At 39.3% G+C, this 19,833-nt stretch overlaps 1 protein-coding gene across 3 annotated transcripts in view; it reads right to left on the bottom strand.

Annotated features, from left to right (window-relative positions):
- The window catches only part of cep135 (centrosomal protein 135), a 28,334-nt gene that overhangs the window by 7,622 nt on the left and 879 nt on the right, over positions 1 to 19,833 (bottom strand). For 2 of the 3 annotated variants that reach the window (XR_001810558.3, XM_017456044.3), the window contains exons 1-24: positions 18,469 to 18,819; positions 16,672 to 16,805; positions 16,379 to 16,569; positions 16,071 to 16,238; positions 14,415 to 14,559; positions 14,256 to 14,340; positions 14,005 to 14,133; positions 12,202 to 12,417; positions 10,882 to 10,947; positions 10,203 to 10,353; positions 9,793 to 10,016; positions 9,511 to 9,666; positions 9,165 to 9,308; positions 8,309 to 8,386; positions 5,711 to 5,862; positions 5,471 to 5,586; positions 5,155 to 5,309; positions 4,915 to 4,970; positions 4,396 to 4,564; positions 4,185 to 4,295; positions 3,767 to 3,952; positions 2,543 to 2,752; positions 2,204 to 2,406; positions 14 to 118 (exon numbers count right to left, since the gene is read on the bottom strand). Coding sequence is in view for 2 of the 3 variants with exons in the window: in XM_017456044.3 (XP_017311533.2) it covers positions 14 to 118; positions 2,204 to 2,406; positions 2,543 to 2,752; positions 3,767 to 3,952; positions 4,185 to 4,295; positions 4,396 to 4,564; positions 4,915 to 4,970; positions 5,155 to 5,309; positions 5,471 to 5,586; positions 5,711 to 5,862; positions 8,309 to 8,386; positions 9,165 to 9,308; positions 9,511 to 9,666; positions 9,793 to 10,016; positions 10,203 to 10,353; positions 10,882 to 10,947; positions 12,202 to 12,417; positions 14,005 to 14,133; positions 14,256 to 14,340; positions 14,415 to 14,559; positions 16,071 to 16,238; positions 16,379 to 16,569; positions 16,672 to 16,784 (3,329 nt within the window). In the remaining variant the exon portion in view is untranslated. Of the gene's footprint in view, positions 1 to 13; positions 119 to 2,203; positions 2,407 to 2,542; positions 2,753 to 3,766; positions 3,953 to 4,184; positions 4,296 to 4,395; positions 4,565 to 4,914; positions 4,971 to 5,154; positions 5,310 to 5,470; positions 5,587 to 5,710; positions 5,863 to 8,308; positions 8,387 to 9,164; positions 9,309 to 9,510; positions 9,667 to 9,792; positions 10,017 to 10,202; positions 10,354 to 10,881; positions 10,948 to 12,201; positions 12,418 to 14,004; positions 14,134 to 14,255; positions 14,341 to 14,414; positions 14,560 to 16,070; positions 16,239 to 16,378; positions 16,570 to 16,671; positions 16,806 to 18,468; positions 18,820 to 19,833 lie in introns of those variants that run through there. The other variant, XM_017456045.3, reaches the window with a different exon arrangement.

Genomic DNA, 19,833 nt, shown 5'->3' with positions numbered 1-19,833 from the left:
CTGACTGTCTCACCGCTCAAAGCGCTCGGTTGTCAGTTGCCTCTTCAGCATGTCCACTTCTGTCTGGAGCTGAGACATTTTTCCACGCAGCTGGGAAACCTCTCTAGCGTGACTTGCCCTGTATGAACCAAACACACGATAAACTTCAACTTCCTTTTACACATAACACCTTCATTACTGCACGTACCGGATTAAGTTGTCCGTAGAAGAGACGGCACTGTTGACTGAACGTCATCGTTGTTTACCGTGCTGAGGTAGTAACCTACATGCAATCATTCATTTAGCCAATCATGTGGCAGGAATGCAATGTATAAAATCAGGCAGCCACAGTTCAAGAGCTTCTATGAACGCTCACATCAAACATCAGAAGGGGGAACAAATATGGTCTCTTTGACCGTGGCATGGTTGTTGGTGCCAGATACATTAGTTGGAGTATTTCAGAAACTGCTGATCCCCTGGGATTTTCACACACAGCAGTATCTAGAATTTACATAGTATGGCGTGGAAAACAGATATCCAGCAATAGTTCTGCAGGTGGAAACGACCTGAGGAGAATGGCCAGGTTGGTTTCAGTTGCCAGGAAGGACATAGTTAAAAATATAGTTTTATAGTGCTGTTAAAAAGTATTTGCCCCATCCCGATTTCTTTTGTTTTTGTGTATTTCATTCTAAATTGTTTCAGAAATGTAAAAAAAAAAAAAAAAATCTAACATAAAACAAACGCAACCTGAGTAAACACAAAATACAGTTTTTAAATGATTGATATTTATTGAAGAAAAATATTTATGTATAAAATACATATATGAAATACATCAGTCTGGGAAGGGTTACAAAGCTATTTCAAAGGCTCTGGGACTCCAAAGGACCACAGCGAAAGCCATTACGTCCAGATGGAAAAAACTCTGTGCAGTAGTGAACCTTCCCAGAAGTGGCCGACCTTCCAAAATTCCTCCAGGAGCACAGCAACTAATCATCCAGCAAGTCACAAAAGAGCCAAGGACAACATTAAAGGACCTACAGACCTCTCTTGCATCAATAAAGGTCACTGATCATGGCAAACATCTGTAGAAAGCATCTCTGGAGAGTGGTGAGGTGAAAACCACTGCTAACCCAGAAGAACATTAAGGCTCGTCTGAATTTTGCCAAAACACACCTTGATGATCCTCAAACCTTTTGGGAGAATGTTCTGTGGATTGATGAGTCGAAAGTGGAACTGTTTGGAAGACAGGAGTCCCGTTACATCTGGTGTAGACCAAACACTGAATTCTACAAAAATAACATCATACCTATGGTGAAGCATGGTGGTGGAAGAATGATGGTGTGGGGATGCTTTGTTGCTTCAGGACCCTCGCAGCTTGCAATAATAAACTCCAAATGCCGTAATTGAGGGAAACATGAATTCTCTACCAGACAATCATAAAGGAGAATGTCCGGTCTTCCAACTGGATTATGCAGCAAGACAATGATCCAAAGCATAGGAGTAAGTCCACCTCTGAATGACTCCAACAAAGAAAAATGAAAAATTCAGTTCATGCTTGAAAACCCTCCAGTGTGGCTGAACTAAAGCGGTTCTGCAAAGAAGAGTGGGCCAAAATTCCACCACAGCGATGTGAAAAACTGATCTTCAGTTATCGGAAGCGTCTGGTTGCAGTTATTGCTGCTAAAGGTGGCACAACCAGATTTTAAGTTTAAGGGGGAAAATAGTTTCTCACATGGGTGATAGGTGTTGGATAACTTTTTTGTTTTGCTTCAATAAAAAAAAATATATATACATATACATACATACATACATATATATATATATATTGTGTATTTACTCAGGTTGGTTTCGTTGTATTATGTTTGAAGATCTAAAACTATGTAGTCTGAGATATACACAAAAACAGAAGAAATCAGGACAACACTGTAACTAAAATAATGACTCTTTACAACTGTGGTGAGCAAAAAAGCATCTTAGCATGAGCAAAACATCAAACAGGCTACAACAGAAGACCACATTGGGTTCCACTCCTTGTCAGCCAAGAACTCCAAACTAAGGCTATGTTGGCCACAGACTCACCCAAACTGGACAGTTGAAGACTGGAAAAACCTTCAACAGTACCAAACCCTGTAGTATTAAGAAATTCTTTCATTTTTATGAGCATTGGATGAGGTGTGTTTTGGAGGAGAAGTGGACTGAGAGACATTCCCTTTCTGACCCTTACGTTTTGCTGTTTGCGAGAGCCAGTCGATCTTTGAGCACTTTCATCTCCGACTCCCTCTCACTTGCACTGAGGTGGTTCTGAAACTCTTTCTGTCGGTTGGTGGACAGCAGTGTCTCCAGGTTACGAACAGTCACCTTCTCGCTCGCCAGCTGTTTCTTCACGAGCTCCATCTCTGAACGTACATCCTCCAGCTCACCAGTCACCTGAATGTACACAGCATGGACAACATTTAGTAACTTCTTCAGAGAGCTCCTGCTTGTATGAGGAGGTGGGATGGTTTGCTATTAACCGAACGTATATGTGAATGCTCAGAATGTGTATACACTGCGTAAAGCTCACCCGCTCCAGCTCCATGCTCTTGGCAGTGAGTTGACGTGTGGTCAGCTCTTTGCTAGAGTCTAGTTTAACACAGAGCTCTCGTACAGAGGCTAGATCAGCTAGCACCGATGCCTTCTCAGCCCGTGCTGACCGCAGCTCCTCCTCCAGCCGTGACGTCGCCCGCATCAGAGAGGATGCCTGAGCCTCATACGCCTGCAGTGCACTCATGTGCTACACACACAAACAAGGAGAGAGCAGCAAGGAGCAGACAAGTGAAGATCATATTTAAGAACACATACAAAGGATTACATGGCCAAGTCCAAAAGATTCACTCCTCTACCAAAAAGGGCTGTTTGTAAAATAAACAAAATTTATATTTGTCAAGCACATTTTGAGTTCATTAATGTAAAAGGAAATCTATCAATGTATACCTAACATTAGACAAATAGGTATCTAACATCTTGATGTTAACATGAGGCGGTGGGGATTAAATACGCCTATAATGAAGTGTCAAATCTAGGACAATAAAAAAGAATTTTAATTATAATGAGTAAGTAATTTATAAGTTTAAAAAATAAAAATGTTTTTTTTTTCCATGCCTGAGCTCATCCACTGAGCACCAGATCAACTGTGAAAAGGATATAGCAGCTTTTTTTTTTTTTTTTTTTTTAACTGTTTACTGTACATTACTGCAATGTTACCTAAAGATCTACCATCCTGTTATATTTTCGTGATTGCCAGGAAAACAGATTGTTTAGATATCCATCCATCCATTTTCAGTACCGCTTATCCTACACAGGGTCACGGGGAGCCTGGAGCCTATCTCAGGGGTCTCGGGGAACAAGGTGGGGTGCCAACCATGCCCCCTATTATTTAGATGGATTTTGCTATAATACAAGAGTTTCTAAAATGTCTTTAAACAAAAAAAAACTGATTTGTCTCAGTTGTAAATAATGTATTAGTAAAATGGATTAATTTTTAAATAAAAAGGTTCAATACACATCGACCTGGTAGTACCGTCAGTTGTTCGTACGTATTGTATGTGAAGATAAATCAGAAGTCTGAAATCAGATTTCCTAAACTTAATAAATTAATTAATCTTTTTTGTTGTTGTTTTTTTAATCCTCATTGCATTTCTTCCAAGACTGCTGCACAGGCATCTTTCTTTATTTCGAGTCTATCCAGAATCTCATTAGAATTTTATTCCATGACATGAATACTGAAATATGCAAATGTTCACTCTACCTCCTGTATCTCTCTGTCCTGCAGGGAGACTTTCTCTCGGAGGTGTCTGCGCTCCGTGTCAGAAGAGAGAAGCTCCAGTTTGATAGAGTTGTTGAGTCCCTCAGCCTGCTGCAGTTTTACCTCGCGCTCCTCGGCGTCCATGTGTGCCGAGCGGAAACGCTCCAACGTCTCCCTGTTCTCCTGTTCCTGTTGAATAACCGGCATATCATCAGCTGTTGTACTTTTACGATAAAGGTGCTTATTAGCGATATGTACGAATGACAAAATACACTTCATTCGTACAAATAGCTTCAACTGGAAGATGCCATGGTCACCTGAGGGACAGCAATACTAAAATCATGAAGCAGGCATTTTTTTCAGTACACAGATCTCCTGAGAAATTCATACTTCACAGAGAAGCACATGAACAACACATCACCTTAGCCGCCATCATCTTCTCGATCTTGGCCACTTCAGAAATATAGGAGTGGACTCTCATCTTTAGCTCGTCTCTCTCTCTCAGTGCCTCTTCCATTTCTCTGTGCACTGCCTTCACACAAAAGCACATGACACATGTATGTATCTTAGTGATCATGGAGCTGTACTGTTAACATTTTCCATCCTGCCCTGCAGTGTCTGTGTATATATACCTGGTTTTCTCTGGTCATGGTGGCCAGGTCGTCCTGTAGTCGGCGGTTCTCTCTCAGTGCGATCTCTCTGTCTCGGCTGACTGAAGAGAGCTCCTCCTGCGACTGATCTAGCTGTCTGCGCAGACTAGCTATCTCCCGCTCACGGCTGCTCAGCACTCCCTTCAATTGTCTACAAAATACACAACACCAGTGCTGCGACTAACGATTATTTTCATAATTGATTAATCGGCTGATTATTATTTTTTTTCCTCCAATTAATCATATGGGAAAAACCCCCAAACTTTCAATGTCATTTTTTCATTTATTTAAAATAAAATCCACAAACTGAGTGTTACAAATATAAACTTCAAATGAAAACTTTACATTTACATTAACACAACCATGTGTCCAGTTTATATATACATATATATATATATATAGTTCATGTTACAGCCAGAACTACTAAAGATGCTTCTGACCAATCAGATTCGAGAATGCAACCATGCTGTGGGGTACATAAAAGCATAGAAATGCACTCACTCTAATGAGTTCTCCATTTCTGTTATGGTGAGACGAACTTCTGTCAGCATCTTCTCCTGCAGAATAACAGAAGCTCATGACTACAGTCGACATCACAAGTAATAACCGCCAGCTTACAAGAGCAAAACTTTATAACAATAGAAATATATTTTCTTGCTTTTAATACTGTCTATACGTTTAAGGGGAGCAAAATAAATGTCACGGAAGCTACAATTTGTTGCTTCAGTGCTACTAAGGTACCTTCTTGTGTAGTTGGTCCTGAAGCAGGACCAGGCTCTCTGCCTTCTGGTCCATTGCCTCCTGAAGAATGTCCTTCTCTCGATCCAGAGATGCTATGGCAGTCTGCAGTGATGCCACCTCATCTTTCTGAGAAGACCCATTCCTAGTCAGCTCAGCTAGAAACACACGCAACCACTGACTTTAGACGTGCTTATTATAATCACTTGTAGAAATGGAAACATAATAGTTGATTTGAGCACATTTGTCAGCATATCAAAGAGAACGATAGAGGAAGTGGTGAGCATGTTGGTGTGATGAATGAGAGAGAGAGACCTACCGATTCTCTCCTCTAACGTGTCCATTTGTTGGTGAGCCGCCTGTAGTTCGCTAGCCTTTACAGACAATCTGTGCTGAACATCAGCGAGAGACTTCTCCATCTGCTCCTGCAGCAGCCTACAAACACACATTTTAGTTTTCTTAGACCAGTGGATGCAAGCAGCATCTGGAATCCAAGAGATTCTGCGTTATCAAAAAAAAACAACAAAAAAAAACCAGATACATATACAATCTGCTGTACCTCAGAGCGCTGCTCTCAGCCCTGTGTTGGGCCATCTCTTCTGCGTTCTGAAGCAATGCTGCTGAGCGGGCCTTCAGCTCCCCTTCGAAAGCTACACGACTCTCCTTTAAAACAGTCACCTGAGTGCGCAGATCTGCCCGCTCTCTCTCCAGCTACACACAATTCAAGTCAACTCCAGTTTGAATTAATAATTAATAAAGGATTGGTGACACGGGCCATTTCTTCCAGTGAGTGGAAATAATATACAGTGGTGCATGAAAATTTGTGAATTTTCTGTATTTCTGCATAAATATGACCTAAAACATCATCAGATTTTCACACAAGTCCTATAAATAGATAAAGAGAAACCAATTAAACAAATATTATACTTTGGTCATTTATTTATTGAGGAAAATTATCCAATATTACACATCAGTGAGAGGCAAAAGTATGTAAACCTTTGCTTTCAGTATCTGGTGTGACCCCCTTGTGCAGCAATAACTGCAACTAAACGTTTGCGGTAACTGTTGATCAGTCCTGCACATCAGCTTGGAGGAATTTTAGGCCTTTCCTCAGTACAGAACAACTTCAACTCTGGGATGTTGGTGGGTTTCCTTACATGAACTGCTTACTTCAGGTCCTTCCACAACATTTCTTTTGGATTAAGGTCAGGACTTTCCAAAACATTAAGTTTAATCTTCTCTAATCATTCTGTGGTAGAACGACTTGTGTGCTTAGGGTCGGTGTCTTGCTGCATGACCCACTTTCTCTTAAGATTCAGTGCATGGACAGATTTCCTGACATTTTCCTTTAGAAAGGACTGGTATAATTCATAATTCATTGTTCTATCAATTACGGCAAGTCGTCCTGGACCAGATGCAGCATAACAGGCCCAAACCAAAATACTACCACCACCATGTTTCACAGATTGGATAAGGATCTTGTGCTGGAATGCAGTGTTTTCCTTTCTCCAAACATAAAACTTCTCATTTAAACCAAAAAAGTTCTATTTTGGTCTCATCCATCCACAAAACATTTTTCCAATAGACTTCTGGCTTGTCCATGTGATCTTTAGCAAACTGCAGAAGGGCAGAAATGTTCTTTTTAGAGCACAATGGCTTTCACCTTGCAACCCTGCCATGCACACCACTGTTATTCAGTGTTCTCCTGATGGTGGACTCGTGAACATTAACATTAGCTTAATACGTGAGAGAGGCCTTTAGTTGCTTAGACATTACCCTAGGTTCCTTTGTGACCTCACGGACTATTACACGTCTTGCTCTTGGAGTGATCTTTGCTGGTAGATCACTCCTGGGGAGGGTAACAATATTCTTAAATTTACGCCATTTGTACACAATGTGTCGGACTGTGGATTGGTGGAGTCCAAATGCTTTAGAGATGGTTTTGTAACCTTCTCCAGCCTGATGAGCATCAACAACTCTTTTTCTGAGTTCCTCAGAAATCTCCTTTGTTAATGTAATGACACATTTCCACAAATAATATGTTGTAAAGAGCAGACTTTGACAGATTCATGTTCTTTAAATAAAACAGGGTGCTCACTCACACCTGATTGTCATCCCATTGATTGAAAACACCCGAGTCTAATTTCACCTTCAAATTAACTGCTAATCCTAGAGATTCAAATACATGTAATACTGGATTACTTTCCTCAATAAATAAATGACTTCAATAAATAAAATGATATTTTTGTCTCGTTTGTTTAACTGGGTTCTCTTTGTCTACTTTTGGGACTTGTGTGAAACTCTGATGTTGTTTTAAGTCATATTTATGCAGATATCTAGAAAATTCTACACATTTTCAAGCACCACTGTACAATGAGAAACAATAATTGAAACTTTGCGCTATAATTTTAAGCAGCATAATGTCTTCTGCAAAACACCGCTTTCAAAATTATTGGTACATCTACAATTGGTGCAACCTTCCCTGGAAAGAATAACAGCACTGAGCATCTTCCTGTAATGTCTAATCAGGTTGGAGAACATTTTAAGGGCTTTCATACTGTTCATTTTGTGCATGTGGAATGCCCTCTTCAATTCAGACCAGATGTCTTGAACAGGGTTCAATCTAAAGACAGAGATTTTCAAGTAATTCCAAGACGCCACAAAAGCCTATATGCTTGTTTTTTTTGTTTGTTTTTTTTAAACCTATGGTGATGGATGACAAAGAAAACTATACATGTGAACTGCGTCATATGGAGTTTAGAACAGAGTTTTTGTTTATCCAAAATAATTTTAGGGATGCCAGTAACTGACACTCTGTGAAGAAAAAAGTATTGAATAAACATACCTCATAGTATTTTTATTCAATACTTTTTTCTTCAAAGAGTTCAAATAATTCTGGACTTGTCCATACAGTTTTAAACAGTATAATGTACACATACATTAACAGCAATATAGGAATCTGACTTCATGACATCTCCGACCCTTAGTTTATACCCTTATACTACACACAATTGCATACCATCGATAATAATATGATAAAATATAAATCTTCACCTCAGTCACATCACACACAGCAGAAATACCTCGGCAAGTATACTAACATCTCGTACCATCAGTATAATCAATAATCATTAATAGAGTAAATGGAGACTTGTACCATCTGAACAGTGTTCTCCAGCTCCATTATTCTTATCTCCTCCTGCTCCCTGTCTGTCAGAGCTGAAGTCTGAGCCACCTGCACGTCACACACACACACACACACACGTCAACTGGAACAATGAGAAATGTTCCACTTACAACTAAAATCTAAGAAAGATACACTTACCAGTAACACGTCATCACATCATATATCTACTCCAGAATTTTCAACCTAGTCTTTATCTACTGTATCTGCAGTGTATATGCAATTAAAATAGGTGACAATTTTACCAGTACTGGGAAAAGGACAAAAATCTGGTTACTGTAATCTCAAATCACTTGTTATGTATGTTTATGCAGATTTCCAACACGGGATCAGTACAATGAAAGACAGTAGGTCTACAGTAGGCCTTATTTCTCTTTGTGGCATCAATGAGTGATCAGTTTCACACAACAATGTTATGTGGTATTACATAACCACATATGTGTCTGTATCTTAAAAGGCAAGGATATAAAGTGTCATTTTCGAATCACGTTAATTAAAAATGTATAAATTAATGACATTTGTGTGCACACAAACGTGTTATCACTGCCCCAACAACTGCCAATAGATTTCTTTTACGCTTTACACTTAAAGACATTAGAGCAAATGGCTTGTCCTCTTTTTCTAAATGCAAAGAAATGCACTGAAAATGATTGGCAATAAATCAGACGTTACAAATGCAGTAAATGGAGATTAGGTTGAATAGTCATAGCGTATTCCCTTATGACGTTTGTATGGTTCGGCAGGAACAGACAAAACTACTCTCACTTATATTTGCACTGAGGTCTACCACAAACATCATAACTGGTCTCGCCAAACCACCCACACGAACCTTGAGTCTCTCGCGGAGAGCGTCTCTTTCTGCTGAGACTCTATGGAGTTCAGTGTCTGCCTGCTCTCTCTCCTCTCTCACTCTCTGCGGCAGCTCAGGAGAAAATGCTAACTTGCTACGAACACGCTGCAGCTCCTCCTGGGCCTAGTGCGCAAACACACACACACACACACACACACACATACCATACAATAAAGATCTATTACATAAAGTTTCCCTCCTGTATTTATTTCAAATATTTATATAGCATTATTTAACATAATTTGCCAAGCCATGTCCTTTATATACTTTTATATATTTTAAAACCATGTAGATATGAAATGTGCTAAAATTCTGTGTTTGTCACCTGTTGATATTGAGTGCGGAGTTGGTCTCTTTCACTGGTGAGCAGTTTGACTTTAATCTGGATGTCCTCCATGTGTTTCTCAAAGTCCAGCAGCATGGCTTTCAGCTCATCTCTCTCTCTTAGCGCACGTGACAGCTCGGTGTCTGCACTCTCTCCCTGCACACAGACAGCCAGCAGAATAGAAGAAACATGGTACAATAGTAGACTGTACCCAAAGCGACTGTTCTGTTAATGTTCTGCAGCGTTGTTTATTTGTGTTCGTGTGTGTACAGGATATCTTACTCTTCCAGGCCAGCTCCCACGCCCTCTGGGACTCCTGCTCTTGGAGGGACTGACACTGTCTGCCCCACCCCTTGTCTTTCGGTATTTCTCCGCCTCATGTCTGTAGTGGTCCCTTTCTTCTTCCAAACTCTTTACAAAAGCGTCCAACCGAGACGGAGAGCGCTCTTTGCCACAAGTGCCATGCAGAGCACGCATGCGCTCCAGTTCTAAAATCATTTCTTTATCTAAAAACAAATTCACAGACCTACAATGTGAGTAATGCTACAGCAGAGCAGATATTGCATACTGTGTGTTTATCCATCTTCTCTTGCAAATATACGTAATTTTCAATATCTTCCTCAAATCAAGTCGACAATTCATCTTGCTCTTTTTGCGCATCTTTAAAATTATGGAGCAGTTCTGCATCTCACCAGCTTGTGTCATTCTCTCTACTTTGTCCTGCAGTCTCTTCTTTTCCTCCTCCAGGAAATTCATCAGTCCCTCCATCTTCACGTTTCGCTCCTGCACTTCTGATAGCTGATCCTTCAGACGGTCCTTCTCATAGTTGCTTTCGGCTAAGCTCTGAAGCAAAGGCAAGTAAGTATCTACAGAGAATCCTTAAATAGCCAACAAAAGAAGAATCCTAAACAAAATAATTGACTCTTTAATGTGTTGCTCTGATTTTGCATTAGAAAGCCTTCCCAGAAGAGTGGAGGTTATTATAACAGCAAAAAGAGGGACTCAATCTGGAATGGGATGTTCAACAAGCACTTAAGAGTTTAATAGTCAGGTGTACACATATTTTTGGCCATATACTGTACGTGATATCTACATTTAGCTGACGCTTTAAGTCTAAGTGACTTACACTGAGATAAAATTGAGCAGTTTAAGCAGGTTTCCCTAAGAGTGGCATCTTTCTGGTGCCAGGATGTTGATCTCATGACCTTCCAATCAATAGCCCAGAGCCTTAACCCCTGAGCTATCTTTGCCCTAACTCTTACGGAGATCTGTGATGCTAGCCATCCATCCTGCGACAGATGGATAATTTAACAGCCCATTTCACATGACAATGTTGTGGGAAGCATAGATTCAGGAGCCTGTAATACGCACCTGTCTTACTTTAGAAATGACCTCTTCCAGTTCTTCAGTTTGTCTGTGCAGCCGTTGAATCTCTTTCTGCAAACGGAGTCATAGGCATCATGAACAGAGCAGCAGCACGTTCAACAACACTGTGTGCAGCTTCTCTTTACCAGCATAACAGCACTGAGGCTTCCCCTATGATCCCGAAGAGATCTAAGATTATCGAGAGGCTCTCTTGTGGACTCTTCTCTTCAGCTCACCCCAATTTTTTTTCAGTGTTTTAGGTCAGGGGGCTGGGGAAGCCATGTAAAAAACTTGATTCAGAGATCGACCGATAATTGGTTTTACTGTTTCCCCGATATTTAAGATATATGTATCCCCAATATTTTTCCATAATCGGTTATTGGTTTTGTAATATCGGATACACCGATAAATGGCACCATCTTGTGGGCATTTTGAGAATTGCATGCAGGACCGACTTTGAGTGGAGGCGAGTCAACAACTGTGTGTACAGGTAACATATACTTGCTTTGCTTTAATTAATAAACTTAATTTAACACAACAGTCATTAATGCACAAATTAGATGTGCTCCATTAATGCTTGATATGTAGCTTGGTGCTAATAGAGACAAACTGTCAATCGATCTCTAATTCTGTGGTCATTAAACCATTTTTTTGTGTGAATGTGGAGGTATGTTTTACATTATTGTTCTGCTGGACATTCCACATCCTAGTTACACCTTCTTAAATTTGTGCCTTTAGGACCTCCCTCTTCACTGTGTGTGGAGGCTAAACACACTAGTGTTTCTTTCCAGGCAGGTTCATTACAGCTCTGGTTGTTTCTTCTTAATCCGTAAACATCTTAATTATTGCCCTAATATTGGATTTGGGCAGTTTAAAAAAAAAATTTTTTTTCAATTAAAATTTTTTTTTTTTTTTTTATAGCTGTTTGTCTCATTTGATCTGTGTATTCTCTAATCGTCCCCATGCTGCTAAATAGCTATAGGAATTTAGCATTTCATTCACATTCTAATTATATTCCAGTGAAACAGGAAGTCACGGATGATCACTTAAGAGCTTCTAAACATTTAACTGAAAATAAATAAATAAATAAATAAATAAATATAAAATTGGAAACATGCATCAGTTACATCTTTTCATTTGAATTTCTAAAAGTGCAAATAACTGCACTGTGGGATTTTTGTTTTTTGCTAGTATAAATTTACTTCAATTAAAAGTTACATATCTCGTATATTTTAAGTGCGAGATGAATCTAATAAACCACAATTGATTTTTTTCAGAACTCCCTGTAAATAAATTCCAGTTACATCATAGAGCTATGTTCCTTACCCTGGCCTCCTGCAGCTCCATGTCAGCCGTTTCCAACACTATCTCTTTGTCTCTCTCTAACTGCTGTGCGAGCTGGTCTATCTGGGTGAGTTCACTGCACAGCTCCTGGTTCCTGGCACTCAGGTCGGCCACCTCACTGGAAACAGTCTTCTTCTTCTCTTGTAGTAACTCCACCTTCTGCTCCAGAGCCCTGTTTGTCTCCTGCAGGTACTCAATCTTAGAGAGAGACAGAGAGATAGAGTGAGAGAGGTTGATTTCCTTAGATAAGCAAGACTGGACAATGAAATAATGCTCTTAATGATGACACCTTATGAAACTGAGTACCATGTTAGAATTTTTTTTTTTTTTGCTATACTGCTTAAACATATGCTGATAAAGTATGACAGGTGCTTTATCTGGTTAAATCCAAGTCCTTAGGGCACTGTAGAAGAAAGTGAAACCAAAACATAGTGCTCTCAGTGGAGCAGTTCACAGGTTATTTTAGCAGGTAGGGGTGTCGTTTAGTTGGGTCTGCACAGGGAGGAACTGGGAGGGGTAATGACTAACGTGGCACACCTGAGCCCTGTTGCTGCACACAGGAGAACATTTCCTCTATTCCTCGGTCTCTGAGCACTGACAGGTGTGTGTGTGTGTGTGTGTGAGAGATTGTGCGCATGCGTGCTAGGGCTGTACCACACTGTATCGTCCATGATATACCGGTACAATTCCTCCCCATGATAATTCATCATCCTGCAATATTGACGATATCGTTGCTGACGTGTTTACGCGCTGCAGTGTGGGCATCTCACACGTGGAACGAGAATAAGCATGGTGGAAGACAGAGTTCCAAGACTAGACGAGGAAGAAGAATTAATCCCCAAAAAGGAGCTTCCTCAGTTATATGGAAGTGGTTCGGGTACAGAATTTCCATTTGTTTTTCCTGGGCTTAGATTATGAATCCTGCGCGTATTGGTGTTTACAGTTTTATTGGAATTTTACTTTGTGAACAAAATTCATATTCTATTTTTTCTACTTAATTGGTATAGTTTAATATTTGAGGATGGTCAGGATTAAGTTTGACTTTTTTGGATTGATGTTTGTGTTTGCACTCCTCTCAAGACTGTACGCTGATGTGACTCATGGCCAGAAAGATTTTTTAATATCATCATTTATATTGTTACCGTAACCCCCCCCCCCAAAAAAAAAAAAAAAAAACAGGGAATATCATGATATATTTTTAAATATATATCGCCCATTCCTAGTGCCTGCATACGTGAGCAGAGCAAAGGCACAACTACTGTTACTACCTTACCAAGGGCATGAGCCCAAATAAAGAACTTATCTGCTGTAATCTGCTGTGTTTAAGAAGCATGCTGTTAAGATTGCTACAGTTACAGTTTCCTATAAATGTGAACAAATCATGCTTAATATAATTCATATAACAGGAACACAGCATTAATTCAATATCAGAATAATAGATGCACTGACAAGAACAATGGTACTAGCTTAGGCTCCATTCTACTATCATACTAATTTCACATATTATTTAGTAGGATAATAATTTGAGGCTTTTTATTCTGATACATTAATTTAGTACGGTACTATTTCAGCGCACCATTTAATAGGGTAGCAGGCAGCCGCATATAATAGCATACCGTTTTGGCATACATGATCTTACAGTACTACGAGATATCTGATGAGATACTGTGTTTTGTTTTTAATTCCTTTGAACAAAAAATGGCAAATTAGGATATCATGCAAGCTAATACAAGTTAATAAGACCTTGCATTTCTTTCTGCGTACAGTACACAAGCAATTAGTCACCTGTAAGTTTAAGTGAGCAATGAGCTTTTCGTTACTGATGTTCTGAGCCTGCAGAGAGATGACATCGTACGGCCGTCCTCCATCTAGAGCCCGATTCAGGCGCTCGATCTCTTTATCTCGTTCCTCCACCTATACGAATAGCCAAACGCAACATTTCGATTTCAAACTTGCTTGGCTTTTATGGTAGTGTGGTTAGCAATTTCAGGTGTTATCATTTCTTCAGTCTCAGTTCTCATAAATATCTCACGTACCTGTGCGTTGAGGTGCTTGATTCCTCCCTGGGCTCTTTCTAGATCCAACTTCAGTGCTGTCACTTCCTGCTGCAGCTCCTGAATCCTAAAATGAACAGCAAACCTTGCTCACACAAATCATTTGAAAGCAAAAAATAATAATAAACAACTCTCTCGTACCTGTTGTCAGCCACCTGAAGGAGATCAGCAATGTACGGGTCATCAGGCTGTGCCACAACTGGAGAAGTGAGACCACGGGAGGTGGGGAGGAGCTCGTCTATCTGCATCCGCTGACGTCTGAAAGGAATTGGCCTCTTTTTCCCTCCTGTTCAGTCAAAATAAACCACACATTGGTAACATGATCTTATAACTGAGCAGTGGAAACAGAGAGGGTAAGGTTCTAACTATTGTCAGTTAGCAATTTTTGCTAAAAAAGTCTTGAAATAACAGTTAACAGGTCTGTAATTTGATTATGTCATGATTTTCCAGTGTAGACAGCAGACAACACAATAGTATACCGAAATCCGTTTTACACCAGGTTCTGTGGGCACGCTGCTCGAGCATCAACGCGACTCCACTGCCGATATGCAAAGTCTGGTGTGAAATGGGTTTTATGTTATAAATATCGGGAAATGCGTGCCACAAACGTGCATGGTAACATTACACACATTACAGATCCGCTGGAGCGTTTAGGAACGTTTATAGCATTAAATTTAAAGATCATGTACAGTTGTGTGAAAAAGTAAGTACACCCCATGAAATATCTATTTTATTTTGACATTTGTGGACACATCAGTATTTGATCTTCAGTAAAATCGAATGTATAGATACACATTATGTAATAGCTCAAAAAAAATGATGTAATGATTATACAACCATTTACAGGTGCATCTCAAAAAAATTTTAATATCATGGAAAAAAAATTTTTTTTCCCCCTGTAATTTAATTCAAAAAGTCAAATTCATATATTCTAGATTCATTACACATAACGTGAAATATTTCAAGCCTTTTTTTTTGTTTTAATGTCAATGATTATGGCTTACAGCTCATGGCAATCAAAAATCCAGTATCTCAAAATATTACAATAAAGAATTTATAATAGAGAAATGTCGCCCTGAGAAGAGCTCTAATCAGCAAATAAACTCAAAACGCCTGCAAAGGTTTCCTGAGCCTTTAATTTCTCAGTCTGGTTCAGTACACACAACCACAATGTATCCACAATGTATCTATCTATCTGTGGCATAATTACAGATGGCCTGTGGGGTTGTTTCTACAAATATTTAAAATAGTATATAGTGATATATTTGTTAAATTGACATTTTTAGGACAATTAAATTTAATAAAAGCCACAGACTTACTTTTTTTTTTTTTTAATTAATCTATATGCCTAGATGTGCGCATTAACATCTCTCTCAGTAACATAGCTTGGCTTGCTCATTCTGGAGTGATCCATGTTCACCGTGTTGTTATTATCGCAAACGTGCCAAAACCGATGGGATAAATAAACAAAAGACAATTCAGAGTGATCATCAAATGCAGGGTAATAGTAGCAATAAAACGTGTGATCATTTTACTGTTCACGCCAGGCTACAAAAACCTCTAAATTCTGAAACTTCTATATTCTCACTGATCCGTGAGGATTATGCCTGAGGGTCCACATCTGAAAAAAAGGTTGCGGACCACTGCTCTAATGGATGATGCGTATCAGATGACAGCGTACTACAACTCCAACTTCTTGTGGTTTACTAAACTGTTTTATCATTTATGTTTATGGCAACAAACACAAGTCAGCTTGGAAGATTTGCTGGTTGAAACAGATAAGGTGTTTCATCGTACCTGGTGTCTGCACTACAGCCTGCATGTTCTTCTCTTGGAGCTGCTGAATGCGTTCGCTTTTGGCTTTGCTGTCCTTCTCCAGGGCGCGGACCTTATGCACATACTGATTGTTGAGGAACTTTAGATCTGAGGTCTCGTGGTCCAGTTTCCTGATGAAAGCCTTTAGCTCTAGTCATGTTTAAAAAAAAAAAAAAAAAAAAAAAAATTGGTATCAGGCGGATTTCATAAATATGCAGTATAATAAAGAACCTGGAAAATCCTGGATGTAATATATGATGTATGTGATGTGGTGCTGGGAGTCTGCTAACCTCTAGTAGTTCGATCTTTATCCTCCTTCAATTTGAGAAGCCCCAAGTGCAGTTCGTTGTTCTCTCGGACAAGCCGGGCATTTTCCGTCTTATACGGCTCCAGCAGAGCGTCCAGATTCCGACTCTCCTTTTCGGTCTTCCCAGCTGAGAGCTTAGCATTACGAAGACTTTCAGTGGTGTGGACTAAATCACTGGCAAAGAAAACTCCACAAGATTAAAACTAAATGTACAAACTAAAAATCAAGACAATCACTCGATCAGGTGCTAGAAATGATCATGAGAACTTAACTCACCTAAAAAGCTTTTCAACCAGAGGCAGTGACTCGATGCCTAATGGCTGCCTGTAGCCCAGCTGGTCCAGACGCTTTCTGAGATTAAGAAATTTCCGCTCTGCATTGGTACTCATGGCTACACACTGAGCAATCTTCTGTGGATGTAGATTCGTTTTATTGGTAGTGACGGTGAATCTTTAAAAACATTATAAAGCTAGCTCATAGCTATAATAAAGCAAGCAAATAGATTGTAAGCGTCGACACTCCTGACGTTTCCTTTTAAGAACCGGTAATTGGAAATAAATATAAAGGGGGGTTATTTTGCCAATCTGCTGATAAACTGCAATCAGGCAAAATGTGATGAGCGATAAATGCTGGGTTTCAAATTTTGATCAAACTAAACCTGTTAAAAACATCTCAAATCCAGCCAAATAATTACAGCAGAGTAGGGCTGGGGGATATAACAAAAATATCATATCACAATACTTGAGGACATTTCTACGATACACCATGCGTATAATGATACATAATTTCGCTAACAAACTGTCTGCAAACGTAGTAATATAAAAGAAATGGTTCAACTGAGTTTGACGGTACTTTTCATGATGACGTCACGTGACATGTCTCGGCCCAAATCTGCAGAAAATCTGGGTTATATTTGGAAAAATTGCGAGATCCTACAAATATTGCGCTGTTTACTTGATTTTGCGTTCATTTCTGCAATCACAAAATACTCTAAAATTCTGGAGGGACTGCTTGTAAATGGATAATTCTTTTAGTTTTAGTTAATTCTTTCAGTTTTAGCAGTGATGTTTTTCTGTAAGTATATTAAGGAATAAATGTAGAGGTAAGCATGTAGTGGGGCATCTTTCGTTGCAATTAGAATGAAATTTTTAAATGTGAATTTCTCCCTTTCTGGGTTTGGCAGTAACTTTAAAATGTTAGAACATTACATCTGGTTGAGAAACATGTAAAAGAGAAACATATTTCAGGGTTATGTTTTGTTTGTTTTTTAAATATTGATTTCAAAACGATGTACACTATATGGCCAAAACTTTGTGGACACCTGACCATCACACCCATATGTTCATGTTGAACATCCCATTCCAAATTTATTCCCACTTTACTGTTATATTAAGCTCCACTCTTCTGGGAAGACTTTCCACTAGATTTTGGAGCGTCGTTGTGTGGCTTAGTGTTCATTCAGATACAGGAGCATTAGAGAGGACAGGAACTGATGTTGGATGAGGAGACTCCAGTTCCAGTTCATCCCAAAGGTGTTCAATGGGGTTGAGATCAGGACTCCCAAGTTCTTTCACTCCAACCTTAACACACCATGTCTTCATGGAGCTGGCTTTGTGCACAGGATCATCGTGATGCTGGAACAGGTTTGAGCCTCTTAGTTCCAGTGAAGGGAAACTGTAACGCTACAACATACAGAGACATCCTAAACAACTTTGTGTCAACAGTTTTGGGGTAAAAACACATATGGGTGTGATGGTCAGCTGTCCACAAACTTGTGGCCATCATGTACGTAGAAGAAAATGTCAAAATTTGCCCAAAACATTCTCCCTTGAGTTTTCCATCTAGAATCTTCCTCCAGTTTAGCAGTCTATTTACTAATGAAATGGCAATTCAGTGATTTTTTTCTGATATCCACATTTACTTAATTCTCTCTGGAATAGAAATCACAGACATTTCTTCTTTATTTTATGTACACACGTACCGTGATACCATCTACACTGTTTTCAGTGTAACCGAAGCGAGCAGGGAATGTTCCCAACCTAAACATGAATCATACAGAGCTTAAACACTTACCCTGCTTAGTTTTCGATGTGTTTGTATTAGCCAGCTGTCAGCTAGGTGACTAGTTAGTGAAGTAGCAGCTTAACGTACACATTAGCACTTAGCTTAGACTAGCTAGCTGTGTTTACAGAGCACTCACGAAAAGAACGCCATTTTCTGTTAACATATGAAACGGATAATATATGATAACATGGGTTCTCTTATTTATTTGTTGTTGTTTTTTAAAGCACGCCTTATTGTATTACAGTTCTGAATTTTTTTCATTATTATATTTTTTTTGTTGTCTTTGTAGCTAGCTACTCTGCAGCTGGTTTCCTCTTCAAGCTGTATATCTTCCGGCGGTGGTTAAAGCTGTTTTGAAAATGGCGCCCAACACAAAACAGGATTGCCATAGAAACGAGGTAGCCATGGTGAAATAGCACCACCACGCGGCTAAGCAAATAAACAAAAGACGCGAAGCTTAGGCAGCGTCTTAAAACCAGAACCACTATCGTATTTTTTTAGAAGAAGAAAAAAGATACACTATATAGTCAAAGGTATGTCAAGAGTATCAAAATTATGTGGACGACTGGCCTTCAGTAAAGCAGTACATATCACATATTATTACTATACTAGCATACTGCACCTGTTTAAGGTGTAGACTACACCTGTTTAAGTTACACCTGTGTAACTCATTGTGACATACTAAGTATGGCTAAGTAGGGTAGTATGCTGGCATACCTAGAGGTGTAGTCTACCACATACTATTACTAGAGTAATATACTAGCATATTACATCTGCTAGAGGTGTAGCTACATTAACAAGATGTACTATTAGTAGGGTAGTATCCTGGGGCACCTCTAGAGGTTTAACCTATTATTACATACTATTAGTAAAGTACTATACTAGCATACTACACCTGCTGAAGGTGTAACTCATTGTGACATACTATAGGCTAAGAAGGGTAGTATGTTGGCATACCTAGAGGTGTAGTCTATCAAATAATATTAATATAGTATACTAGAATACTACACCTACCAGAGGTGTAAATAAACTAAAGGGTAGTGTCTTGGTGTACCATACTAGCATACTGCACCTGCTAGAGGTGTGGGCTAGTATGATATACTATTAGCAGGATAGTATAATGGCATACCTAGAGGTGTAGTCTACCACATACTATTACTAGAGTAATATACTAGCATATTACATATGCTAGAGGTGTAGCTACATTAACAAGATGTACTATTAGTAGGGTAGTATCCCGGAGCACCTCTAGAGGTGTAACCTACTATTACGTACTATTAGTAATGTACTATACTAGCATACTACACCCACTGAAGGTGTAACTCAGTGTGATATACTTTTAGTAATGTAGTATGATGGCATACCTAGAAGTAT

The sequence above is a fragment of the Ictalurus punctatus genome, chromosome 25 (assembly GCF_001660625.3).
Source record: "Ictalurus punctatus breed USDA103 chromosome 25, Coco_2.0, whole genome shotgun sequence".
NCBI classification, from domain to species: Eukaryota; Metazoa; Chordata; class Actinopteri; order Siluriformes; family Ictaluridae; genus Ictalurus; species Ictalurus punctatus.
Note: the sequence above shows the minus strand (reverse complement) of the source record. Positions and strands in the feature narration are given on the sequence as shown.